The sequence below is a fragment of the Corella eumyota genome, chromosome 4 (assembly GCF_963082875.1).
Source record: "Corella eumyota chromosome 4, kaCorEumy4.1, whole genome shotgun sequence".
Classification (NCBI taxonomy): domain Eukaryota; kingdom Metazoa; phylum Chordata; class Ascidiacea; order Phlebobranchia; family Corellidae; genus Corella; species Corella eumyota.
The window spans coordinates 4,496,444-4,510,504 of NC_137493.1; the positions used below are offsets into that span (position 1 = coordinate 4,496,444).

Here is a 14,061-nt window from a genome sequence, read left to right on the forward strand (position 1 = left end):
AGAAACATCTTCAAGATCTAATGAGGAATCGAGAAAAATAGGTAACATAAAGTCTTCTGAACAACAAGGTAATATGTTAACCAATTTTAATTTTTAATTAGACATAAATAACTGCTTTTTAGCTTTCTTTTTAAGGTTTTAGATTTCAGATGACGATCTCGTGAACCTGGAGGATCTGATAAGGAATAGAGGAACATCTGAAGGATCTAATGGTGATTTCATAAGAAATAAAGGAACATCTGGAGGATCTAATGAGAAATCGAGAAAGATAAGTAAAATGTAGTCTTCCGAACAACATGGTAATCTGTTAACCAATTTTAATTTTTAATTAGACATAAATAACTGCTTTTTAGCTTTCTTTTTAAGGTTTTAGATTTCATATGACGATCTCGTGAACCTGGAGGATCTGATGATGAATTCATGAAAAATGAAGGAACATCTAGAAGATCTGATGATGAATTCATGAAAAATGAAGGAACATCTGAAGGATGTAATGAGGAATCGAGAAAGATAGGTAACATGTAGTCTTCTGAATAATGAGGTAATATTTTAACTAATTTTAATTTTTAATTAGACATATATAACTGCTTTTTAGCTTTCTTTTTAAGGTTTTAGATTTCATATGACGATCTCGTGAACCTGGAGGATCTGATGAGGAATAGAGGAACACATGGAGGATTTAATGATGATTTCATGAAGAATGAAGGAACATCTCGAGGGTCTAATGAGGAATTGAGAAAGATAGGTAACATGTAGTCTTCTGAACAACATGGTAATCTGTTAACCAATTTTAATTTTTAATTAGACATAAATAACTGCTTTTTAGCTTTCTTTTTAAGGTTTTAGATTTCATATGACGATCTCGTGAACCTGGAGGATCTGATGAGGAATAGAGGTACACATGGAGGATTTAATGATGATTTCATGAAGAATGAAGGAACATCTCGAGGGTCTAATGAGGAATTGAGAAAGATAGGTAACATGTAGTCTTCTGAACAACAAGGTAATATGTTAACCAATTTTGATTTTTAATTAGACATAAATAACTGCTTTTTAGCTTTCTTTTTAAGGTTTTAGATTTCAGATGACGATCTCGTGAACCTGGAGGATCTGATGAGGAAAGGAGGAACATCTAGAGGATCTGATGATAAGTTCATGAAAAATGAAGAAACGTCTGGAGGATCTAATGAGAAATCGAGAAAGATAAGTAACATGTAGTCTTCTGAACAACAAGGTAATATGTTAACCAATTTTAACTTTTAATTAAACATACATAACTTCTTTTTAGCTTTTTTTTAAGGTTTCAGATTTCAGATGGCGATCTCGTGAACCTGGAGGATCTGATGAGGAATAGAGGAACATCTGGTGGATCTGAAGGTGATTTCTTGAAGAATAATGAACTTCTGGAGGATCTAATGAGGAATCGAGAAAGATAGGTAACATGTAGTCTTCTGAACAACAAGGTAATATTTTAACTAATTTTAATTTTTAATTAGACATTATATAACTGCTTTTTAGCTTTCTTTTTAAGGTTTTAGATTTCAGATGACGACCTCGTGAACCTGGCGGATCTGATGGAGAAAGGAGGAACATCTAGAGGATCTGATGATGATTTCATAAAGAATGAAGGAACAACTCGAGGATCTAATGAGAAATCGAGAAAGATAGGTAACATGTAGTCTTCTGAACAACAAGGTAATATGTTAACCAATTTTAATTTTTAATTAAACATACATAACTTCTTTTTAGCTTTTTTTTAAGGTTTCAGATTTCAGATGGCGATCTCGTGAACCTGGAGGATCTGATGAGGATTAGATGAACATCTGGTGGATCTGAAGGTGATTTCATGAAGAATGAATGAACTTCTGGAGGATCTAATGAGGAATCGATAAAGATAGGTAACATGTAGTCTTCTGAACAACAAGGTAATATTTTAACTAATTTTAATTTTTAATTAGACATATATAACTGCTTTTTAGCTTTCTTTTTAAGGTTTCAGATTTCAGATGGCGATCTCGTGAACCTGGAGGATCTGGTGAGGAATAGAGGAACACATGGAGGATTTAATGATGATTTCATGAAGAATGAAGGAACATCTGGAGGATCTAATGAGTAATTGAGAAAGATAGGTAACATGTAGTCTTCTGAACAACAAGGTAATATGTTAACCAATTTTGATTTTTAATTAGACATAAATAACTGCTTTTTAGCTTTCTTTTTAAGGTTTTAGATTTCAGATGACGATCTCGTGAACCTAGAGGATCTGATGAGGAAAGGAGGAACATCTAGAGGATCTGATGATGAGTTCATGAAAAATGAAGGAACATCTGGAGGATCTAATGAGAAATCGAGAAAGATAAGTAACATGTAGTCTTCTGAACAACAAGGTAATATGTTAACCAATTTTAACTTTTAATTAAACATACATAACTTCTTTTTAGCTTTTTTTTAAGGTTTCAGATTTCAGATGGCGATCTCGTGAACCTGGAGGATCTGATGAGGAATAAAGGAACATCTGGTGGATTTGAAGGTGATTTCATGAAGAATAATGAACTTCTGGAGGATCTAATGAGGAATCGAGAAAGATAGGTAACATGTAGTCTTCTGAACAACAAGGTAATATGTTAACCAATTTTAATTTTTAATTAAACATACATAACTTCTTTTTAGCTTTTTTTTAAGGTTTCAGATTTCAGATGGCGATCTCGTGAACCTGGAGGATCTGATGAAGATTAGATGAACATCTGGTGGATCTAAAGGTGATTTCATGAAGAATGAATGAACTTCTGGAGGATCTAATGAGGAATCGAGAAAGATAGGTAACATGTAGTCTTCTGAACAACAAGGTAATATTTTAACTAATTTTAATTTTTAATTAGACATATATAACTGCTTTTTAGCTTTCTTTTTAAGGTTTCAGATTTCAGATGGCGATCTCGTGAATCTGGAGGATCTGATGAGGAATAGAGGAACACATGGAGGATTTAATGATGATTTCATGAAGAATGAAGGAACATTTCGAGGATCTAATGAGGAATCGAGAAAGATAGGTAACATGTAGTCTTCTGAACAACAAGGTAATATGTTAACCAATTTTGATTTTTGATTAGACATAAATAACTGCTTTTTAGCTTTCTTTTTAAGGTTTTAGATTTCAGATGACGATCTCGTGAACCTAGAGGATCTGATGAGGAAAGGAGGAACATCTAGAGGATCTGATGATGAGTTCATGAAAAATGAAGGAACATCTGGAGGATCTAATGAGAAATCGAGAAAGATAAGTAACATGTAGTCTTCTGAACAACAAGGTAATATGTTAACTAATTTTAATTTTTAATTAAACATACATAACTTCTTTTTAGCTTTTTTTTAAGGTTTCAGATTTCAGATGGCGATCTCGTGAACCTGGAGGATCTGATGAAGAATAGAGGAACATCTGGTGGATCTGAAGGTGATTTCATGAAGAATTATGAACTTCTGAAGGATCTAATGAGGAATCGAGAAAGATAGGTAACATGTAGTCTTCTGAACAACAAGGTAATATTTTAACTAATTTTAATTTTTAATTAGACATATATAACTGTTTTTTAGCTTTCTTTTTAAGGTTTTAGATTTCTGATGACGACCTCGTGAACCTGGCGGATCTGATGAAGAATAGAGGAACATCTAGAGGATCTGATGATAAATTCATGAAAAATGAAGGAACATCTGGAGGTTGTAATGAGGAATCGAGAAAGATAGGTAACATGTAGTCTTCTGAACAACAAGGTAATATTTTAACTAATTTTAATTTTTAAATAGACATATATAACTGCTTTTTAGCTTTTTTTTTAAGGTTTTAGATTTTAGATGACGATCTCGTGAACCTAGAGGATCTGATTAGGAAAGGAGGAACATCTAGAGGATCTGATGATAAGTTCATGATAAATGAAGGAACATCTGAAGGATCTAATGAGAAATCGAGATAGATAAGTAACATGTAGTCTTCTGAACAACAAGGTAATATGTTAACCAATTTTAATTTTTAGCTAAAATACATAACCGCTTTTTAGCTTTTTTTTAGGTTTCAGATTTCAGATGGCGATCTCGTGAACCTGGAGAATGCAATAATGAATAAAAGAACATCTGGAGGATCTGATGATAATTTGATAAAGAATAGAGGAACATCTGGAGGATCTGGTGATGATCTGATAAGAGAGGTAGTTGTTAATTGGGGTTTTAATAAGTTGTGAGAAGAAGAACAAAAAGGTGATTTCTTTAACATACGGTAAGATATTTGTTTTTTAATAAAAATATATATACATTAAATTGATAATAACATTATTTATAATTTTTGAGTGTACATCTTTCTATATGAATGTTCCCTAATAAAAGTCCTACACCCTAACACTAAAGGCAAAGGCCTTAGCTTGTCAAATTTGAGGTATTGTTGATTAAAGATATATACTAAAAATGACCAATTATTAGGATCAGCCTAGTTGTATTAGGCGAGTCGTCAATCTAGCGTTCAATCTAATTCGTGCGCGTGTTGCAACATACGCTTCGTTGGTCGCTTTAGTTTGCGTCGCTTTCGTCGTTCGTCGTTCGTTGTTCGTCGCTTTTTCTCGTTCGTTGTTCGTCGCTTCGACTTAAACGTCAGTTTACGCCGCTTCAGTTTACACGTCAGTTTGCGTCGCTGTAGTTGTCGTAGCTATATTACTATCTGCTAGGTGGAGATCTGTAGACGTCAAAGTCGACCGCTAGTTGGCGTACTAGAGTGCGATCAGCTGGGATCTACATGCCTGCTATTTGATTTGTTAGCTATTTGTTTATCAGTTACCTACTACTAATAAGTAGGCTACTATTTTGTGTATTGTATTTGTTTAATAACTTGTTGGATGGTGTTTTAATTTATTGTAACGACCTTACAATTTGTTTGTTTATTTTAATAATTTTTCTTAATTATTTCGTAATATTATTCCTTTTTTTAATAAAAGTTTGGTATTCATGCAGTAAATACGTATAACTAAATAATTAATTTATATATTTGTAATTAAATTAAACAACCGTACCAAATAACATATTTAATTATTTTCAATTTTTTTCGAGGTCATTTTGTCTACATTGTGTTAAATGCAATCCAGTGTTTCGGATTAGGTTACACCACTTCGATGATGTCACCCTGTGATCATGTCACCTTTTAAATCGAGAAAGATAGGTAACATATAGTCTTCTAAACGACAAGGTAATATGTTCACTATTTTTTTTTTGTAATTAGAAATAGATAACTGCTTTTTTTAAGGTTTCAGATGACGATGTTGCTACTACCTTCCAATGATGTTGCTACCCCCTGTGTCCCGATGACGTTGATACCACTTTCTGATGATGTTGCTACCCCTCGCTGGTGATGTTGTTACCCCAAATGATGTCGTTACCCCCCTAATACCTTTTCTACCACTTTCCGATGATGTTGCTACCCGACGATAATTTTTCTTCCACTTTTCAATGATGTTGCTATTGATGTTACTACCCCAGATGATGTTGTTGCTGCTTGCTGATGATGTTGTTACCCGCCAATGATTTTGCTACCCCCCCAATGATGTTGCTACCCCCGATGATGTTGCTACCCCCGATGATGTTTCTACCCCTACCTGATGATGTTGTTACCCCCAACGATGCCGCTACCCCCCAATAATGTTGTTACCTCCTGATAATTTTTCTTCCACTTTTCAATGATGTTGTTGCCCTCACATAATGTCGCTACCCCCTGAAAATGATGTTACCACCTTATGGTTATGTTGCTACCTACCGATATTGTTGCAGCCTCTAATGATGTTGCTACAACCTTCCAATATTGTTGCTACAACCTTCCAATGTTGCTACCTCAGATGATGTTGTTGCCTTTTGATGATATTGTAAATGATGATGTTGTTACCCTCCAGAAAATTTTTCTTTCACTTTCCAATGATGTTGCTACTCCTCCGCATCCCAATGATGTTGATACCACTTTTTGATGATGTTGCTACCCTTCGCTGATGATGTTGTTACCCCAGATGATGCTGTTACCCCCCTAATACCTTTGCTACCACTCTCCGATGATGTTGCCACCATCCGATAATTTTTCTTCTACTTTCTAATAATGTTGCTACCAGATGGTGCCTTTTGATGATGTTGTAAATGATGATGTTGCCTTTTAATGATGTTGTTACCTTCCAGAAAATTTTTCTTTTACTTTCCAATGATGTTGCTACCCCCCGCATCCCGATGATGTTGACACAACTTTCTGATAATGTTGCTACCACTTTGCGATAAAGTCACTACCCCCCCAATGATGTTGCTACCACTTTCCAATGATGTTGCTACCACTTTCCAATGATGTTGCTACCACTTTCCAATGATAATGCTACCATCTTTTGATAATGTTGCTACCATTTTCTGATGATGTTGCTACCCATGATGATGTTGTCACCACTTTCTGATGATGTTGCTACAACTTTCCAATGATGTTTGCCAAGTTGAGACATTCGTTCGATAATGTGACCAGTTCGTGCTTTCCCACTAGAGCTATATTGGGTTATATTATATGAATTATTTATTTATTAATATTGTTTTTTGTATTCTTTTGCGGTCCATATTATTTATTTTTAAGCCCAATTTTCCTGTTTTTTTATTCTTTTTTTTTGTCAATATTAATTATATTTTTAGCAATATTTTTGTATTTCTTTCTGTTGTCGATATTATTTATGTTTTTAGCCTTATTATTTTATATTGTTTATGTTTTTAGCCTTATTTTTTTCGTATTTCTTTTTGTTGTCGATATTATTTATGTTTTTAGCCTTAATTTTACACATTGTTTACTGTTGTCGATATTATTTATGTTCTTATTTCTTTTTGTTGACGATATTGTTTATGTTTTTAGCCTTATTTTTTCGTATTTCTTTCTGTTGTCGATATTATTTATGTTTTTAGCCTTATTTTTTTCATATTTCTTTCTGTGGTCGATATTATATATGTTTTTAGCCCTAATTTCACATATTCTTTTCTATTGTCGATATCATTTATGTTCTTAGCCTTAATTTCACATACTTTTCTAAGCCTTATTTTTACGTATTCTTGTCTGTTGTCGATATTATTTATGTTTTTAGCCTTAATTTCACATACTCTTTTCTGTTATTGATATTATTTGTGTTCTCAGCCTTATTTTTTTTTGTATTTCTTTCTGTTGTCGATATTATTTAAGTTCTTAGCCTTATTTATTTCGTATTTCTCTCTGTTGTCGATATTATTTATGTTTTTAGCCTTAATTTCATGTATTTTTGTCTGCTGTAGACATCATTTATGTTCTAAGCCTCATTTATTTCATATTTCTTTCTGTTGTCATTTATTTCATATTTCGGCCTCATTTATTTCATATTTCTTTCTGTTGTCGATATTATTTATGTTTTCAGCCTAAATTTCACGTACTCTTTTCTGTTATCGATATTATTTGTGTTCTCTGCCTTATTTTTTTTGTATACTTTTCTGTTGTCGATATTATTTATGTTCTTAGCCTTATTTATTTCGTATTTCTTTCTGTTGTTGATATTATTTATGTTCTTAGCCTTATTTATTTCGTATTTCTTTCTGTTATTGATATTATTTATGTTCCTAGCCTTATTTTTACGTTTTCTTTTCTGTTGTCGATATTATTTATGTTTTTAGACTTATTTTTTTCCCTTATTTTGATATTATTAATAAATTTTGTTTAACAAAATTTCATATGCCTTTTTTTAATGACATAAACCTATTTAGTGACATAATCGGGTTGTAACGTTACTGCTTTTAAAGTAGATAAGTACAGTAGAGTAGTGGGGATAAATTTAATATTCCTCTTTTATTTACACTATTGGTTGTTTAAGCTCAAAGAATTGTGATGCTTATTATATTAAAGCGTATAACTTTTTTATTTTTAACAACAGCTTTGTGTAATTTATTATTAGTTGAATTTCCTCTTTTTTAAACCTTTTACATTTCAGTTGGGTTTTGCCTGGGTGCTTTAGTTTATCTTGAAATACATGAATACACTTCAGCATTAAGGAAATTATTTAGATTTAACGTTTCAATAGTTTAACTTGCTTACAATTTTATTTCTTGTTTTATGCATCACGTCCTTTACCCAACAATTAGCTCTTGGTTGCAGTTTTTAAGTTTTAAATTAAAGATTATCTACATGAGTAAGATTTTATTTTCATAAGATTTTTTATTTGTCTAATAAAAGGATTTGTTCGTAAATAAAATTCCTTCACTAGCCCAATGTTACCACTGGCTAAAAACGGCTTTACTACATAAGGTTTTGGGTTCGATTTTTAATGCTGTTATGCTCTTGAGTAGGGCACCATAAACAGTAACTTTTGCTAAGCCAACATCTTACACCTAGTAAAATTATTGGCAATTAGAATCAATATTATTCCAAACTGTCAAAGTCAACTTAAGACTGGGTTAGTGTTACACATGTTACCATGTTACTCTATGTTTAAGCCGTAAAGTTGTCCATCCCACATTGAGGATGATTAAATACAAAAAAATGATTTATTAAATTTGTATTGTTTACAGTTCTATTTGTTTTCTCTGCATGGTTGAAAAATTAATTTAAAATTAAAATATTTGAAATTAAAATAGTTTTAAGGTTAGTAATCCTGAACTGTTTTTGCCAAGTTGACATTTAAAAGAAGGAAAATATGTCCTCTCCACTAATAAAACTCTTCCATTTTCTATTGGACCTAGGTTGTGTATTGGTGAAAATTTAGCCAGAATGGAATTTTTAATCTTCTTTGTCAGATTTTTGCAAATGTTCGAGACTTCTTTCAAAGGAAGACTACCTAGCTTAGATGATGATATGAGTAGTGGACTCAAACTCACATGACCCTACTGTGAATGTTTTTTACAATCAAGATAGTTTTATTATAATGATTGTGAGGAAAAATTTAACATTAACTTTGAGCAAATGTTAATCTTATATATAACCGACCAAAATTTAAAAACCTAATAACAATCTTTAAATTTAAATAAACAAACACCTATTAATTAGTATTTAGTGACAAAAATTAAAATTTTAATTCATTTTTGAGTTACCAATATCATGACAAATGGCCAAGATTTAAAAAATAAATAACAAATTTTAAATTTTAATAAATAAATTAGTAATTAGTGATACTAATTAGTAATTAGTGATAATTAAATGTTGTAAATAGGAGAATAAAAACACAATCTGATAATAAACAACATACTAAAATTTCAAAACTGTAAAAGTTTAAAAACAAAAGTTATCGTAACTCAAATTTACAGCTTATAAGACACTGGTTATAAGACACTATTCGAATAAGGATTATAACTTCTTTGTCTTATATCGGCTACTTCAGCTGCTCGTTTTTGTTTATAAACTTACACGAACAACGAAATTTAAATGACGTTTGATATATTGTAATTTTTGTAAAAGAGTAGACGACACAAAAACAATCATTTTTAGTCTAAATTATTTCGTTCAAGAAAGTCCACAGCTTAAGTGGCAGCTGGACAGAGAGTTTTATTGGAAAATGATTTACGTTTTTTCACAATGGGTTTCTAGTATGATAAGAATTGCGTTTAACTACTTTGATTATTATACGCTGTGGCTTACGACTCAATTGGATTACTATGCTCCAGGTTTGTTATTGTATTTCTTTGTAATATATATAAATTATTTTTGAGATTTGTTTAAATTTTTTGTTTGTACTGTAGAAAAGTTATTGTTAACTAGCAACTTGCTCTCCGAATTTTGAGATATTCAATTCTTTTTTAATATATATATTCATATTATATGGGCCTGTTAACTTAAGCTTAATAGAATGACTTGTTAAATGTTAAAGATCTTTAAAATATGTCTAAAATATATTGTATCTGCATTGGAATATAGTAATTTAAGCACTTGGTTTTACTTTTTAAGGCTTAGAGTTTGAAAGCTACTTATTTTATGTTGTAGAGATCTTAATTAAGACTTTATTAATGGGACAAAATAATGCCAAGCCAAAAAGCATTTGCAAATTAATTCATAGGCAATATAAATATTAATATTTAAACTTTTCTTAATGCAATTTAAGGTTAAATTACTTTATGTTTCGACTGTAAGCTCAGTCTTTATAAAAAAATAGTTAAAATTACTAAAAAAAATAGTTTAAATTACTGAAAAAAATTAAACAGGACAACAATGTGTTTAAAAATTTACAGATTGGCGTTTGTATCTTCTATCACCTTTTGTGATTCTATTTCTTATTCTCCCGATGATGATCTTAATTTATTTGTATCTTTGTGCATTGTTTATGTTTGTTTTTCACCGAAGAAAACCAATACTGGAGGCATTTCATAACATGGATGCGTGGGAGGGATGCAGGAGAACTATGGTTACTTTTTGGAATGGTCATGGTTGGATTTGGCATGGTAAAATTAGTTATTTTATCTGGTAATTTTATTTTGAGGTGGTGGGTAAAATAAAATTGTTAAAAAAACAACGTAGAAAGATTTTAATATATATACATAAAAAAATTGGTAAACTTACACTTTAAATTATTTTATTTCCTTGTTCAAAATGATTAAAAAAATGTTTTTTTGTCATGAGATGAAGGTTACTTAGTTAGAAAAAACAGTTTATAATAATTTGACTTGGTATGAGTAATACAAAAGCATGTGAATCACTTTTCATTCATTCTGTTAATTATACCATGACTAAATTTTATAGCAATATGAGCTAAATTCGTAATCTGTTTATTTTTTATTAAAGTATCCAACCTTGTATAGATTATTAATTGGTTTAAATATCAAATAATATTTTTAATGGTCCTTTGTAGCGTTATAGTATAATATATAACATAAGTTTACAAACTAATACCTTATAACAAAATACTAAATAACTTTTAAAATAGTTTAATTTTGTAATTTCAACTGCCAAATTGTAATAATTTAACAAGGAAAAAATGTTACAATTTAAACATCGAAGTTTTTTGTTTTGAAATTTAATTAATTTTTAAATTAAATAAATTTTGTTTTAGGTTATGAAGTAGTGGGGATGGAAAATATACCGAACACTGGCCCAGCTTTAATTATTTATTATCATGGTGCTATTCCTGTTGATATTTACTACCTGATAGCTAACATTTACATGGAGAAAGGTCGAATTATTCGTAACGTTATGGACAATTTTGCATTTAAAATACCAGGTAAAACTTGAAATGTCATTAGTTACTACTCTGGTCCTAAATTTTTTATTTTTTATTTAAAATTTCACAAAATGTTTATGATTGATTTTTTTAGAAGTTAATTTTTACTTAGCTATAAAACTAAGTTCTTAAGGTCTAACCTTTATTGTACAAATATATTAAATTTATAGCTCATGTGCGATTTACACTGATAAAAACAGCTTTAAACCGTAAAGGAATTTAAACAACTAAAATTTTATCAAAAATTAATTTTAAAAAAATTATTTTTTTGCAACTTTTTTAAACAATAACTAATTTTAGGGTTATCGCGATTATTTCATCTTTGGGGTTCTTTTCCTGGTCCCCGAAACAAAGTCGTCGATTACCTTAAGAGCGGTGAGATTGTCTCAATTGCACCAGGTGGAGTTAGAGAGGCACTTTTTAGCGAGAATTATTCGCTCGTTTGGGAGAAAAGACTTGGATTTGCTAAAGCCGCAATTGAAGCCCAAGTTGTAAGTTTTTTAAGAAATAAAATTTACTGCCAAATTATAAAATCAAAATTTTTAAACATTTGTAAAAAACTTTTAATAAGCTTTTAATATTATTAGACTTAAAATTTATTTTTATTAATTGCGTGAACTATTGTTATTTTTGTAAGTGAGTTATTTTTGGAAATTTTAATATAATTATGCATGCCTATGTTACTGAACCCTTTAAATGTATCTGTTTTCTTAAGAAATATTTTTGTTTTTCAGAGAATTTTACCTGTCTTTACTGAGAACTGTAGACAAGCATTTGATTTCATTGGAACAGGACGAAGTAAATTTTTAACTTAAATTAGCATTGTGCATTAAGTCTAATCATGTTTATTCATTTTAGGGGAATTTTTATAATTTAAACAATGACTCAATATTTTTAAAAGTTTTTTTGTAAATTTGTTTTTAAAAAATCCTAAAATTGTAAAACTATTAATAAATTAGTTTGTTAATATAAATTTTACTTATTTAGGGCTATTTAGAAAGTTATATGAAAAAACAAGATGGCCTATTATGCCTTTGTATGGTGGTTTTCCAGTGAAAATGAAGACTTATATTGGAAAGCCTATTTACTTTGATCCAACTATAACACCCACTGCTTTGGCTAAAAAAGTAATTAAGTATTAAAATAGCAAGTGAATTAAATACTTAATTGTACTTAAAATTTTACTAAAATCCTATTTTTAATGTAGTGTTTTAATTATATGATTTTTGATGACATAAATTTTTATTTTAATATTTTATAAATAATAAATATTAAAAATGATGTCATAATATTTACATTTTTTGCTGAAATAGTAAACAAAAAACACAACATAAAATTATTTAATAAATTAAAGTTTACTTGTAAGGAAATGCCTAATTAAGTATGTTTTTATATTATAACTGCTAAAATTTCCCATTTTTTATAAGTCAAAAAGCCTATGCTACTTAATTTCTATTACAGTAAAAAAAATTAATATTTTTACTATGCTTATCCATATAAATTTTTTTAAATATATTTTAATTGTTTTATCCAAAAATTCAAATTTAAATTGTTTTTAGGTAAACACGTCATTACAAGAGTTAATTTCTTTACACCAACGCCAGCCTGGTAGTATATGGAAGGGAATATGGCAACGTTTTCAATCAACAGAAACTAGTTATATTTATTCTAACGGTAACAACAACAACAATAATGTAGAAAGTTGTTCAGTTAACAAAAAAGAGCATAATACGACTCGAAAACAAAAAACTTCAATATGTTTAAGTAGCTAAAATTTTGAAATATTAATATTATTAAAAAGAATAATGCTAGAATACTTTTTTTTTTGGAAATGGACAATAAAAATAGAATTTATTTATTTCAGTTTATATTAATAAGTTCGTGATATAAGTTATATAATACTATTAGTAATGTATTGTGCATTATATAAGCGTGTCTTTTTTTAAGTTAATATGCAAAAAAAGTATTTATTTTCGTTTGTTATTAAATCTTTAAAAAGATGTTAACGTTTTTTTTTGTCATTACATTTTTTTTTAAATTTATCATATATTTTTGGTGTGTAAAATATATGTGATCTAATATTATTTATTGTGTAGAAATAATATATTTTGTTTAAATTTATATATAACAAAAATCGATTGCTTTTGTTTTATTTTTTCATCACTTGAAATACCTGCCTGTAATTATTTGTTTTAGCAAAACTGTTTTTTTTTTCATAAAGAATTATTTATTTACAAAAAATGTAGCACTTTTTTTGTTGTATGTAGCTTACAATATTTCCTTTTTATTTTTGTTGTTCCAAATTATGTTTAACATCATGTGTTCTATTTTTTTAAATATTTTTTTTCTAACTGATGGAATTTAGTAAAATAAACCGTAGTTTGTTGAACTACTATATATATATATATCCAGTATTGTTTATGGAAAAATCAGTAAGTTTTCCAGTATGGTTTTAGTGAGAAGTTTCTTTGGAGGGCTAGTTTCAGAAAATATTGGGTTGTGGGTATTTGGTTTGTATTAAAAACACTAAAACTTACTTTTAAATAACTTGATACATCATTATTTATAAGCACTGTAAATGATCTCTCGTTTCAGCAAATTTAAATCCTTTTTAACAAGTTATAAGTGATGGGTAAATACTACAGTAAAAATAAATATTTTTTACTTGTTGTTCATGTTTTAAACAAGTTCTAAATGTATTTTTTTTAAAAAATAATAACGTTTTAGAATACCTATCACTAATAGTAAGGGTAGTAAGTAAATATGTGCGCACGAATCGATGTGAAAATAAAATTCTCTGTCATCACAACCATATTTTAATAAATTCCGTTTAAACGAAGGTAAATTGTAAAAG

General features: G+C 29.3%; 1 protein-coding gene across 1 annotated transcript; it reads left to right on the top strand.

Annotated features, from left to right (window-relative positions):
- The first annotated feature begins 9,410 nt into the window (after positions 1 to 9,410).
- Positions 9,411 to 13,401, top strand: LOC145750240 (DGAT1/2-independent enzyme synthesizing storage lipids-like). Its single transcript, XM_082566225.1, has 7 exons — positions 9,411 to 9,660; positions 10,222 to 10,431; positions 11,040 to 11,207; positions 11,508 to 11,698; positions 11,942 to 12,005; positions 12,195 to 12,334; positions 12,767 to 13,401. Exons 1-7 carry the CDS (start codon positions 9,552 to 9,554, stop codon positions 12,977 to 12,979), a joined length of 1,095 nt encoding a protein of 364 aa, XP_082422351.1. The 5' UTR covers positions 9,411 to 9,551; the 3' UTR covers positions 12,980 to 13,401.
- The last annotated feature ends 660 nt before the right edge of the window (positions 13,402 to 14,061 follow it).

Coding starts and splice junctions, on each gene's coding strand:
- LOC145750240 (XM_082566225.1), top strand. CDS start 9,552: ATGATTTACGTTTTTTCACAATGGGTTTCTAGTATGATAAGAATTGCG. Junction 10,432..11,039: donor TCATGGTTGGATTTGGCATG/GTAAAATTAGTT, acceptor ATTTTGTTTTAG/GTTATGAAGTAGTGGGGATG. Junction 12,006..12,194: donor TTTCATTGGAACAGGACGAA/GTAAATTTTTAA, acceptor TTACTTATTTAG/GGCTATTTAGAAAGTTATAT.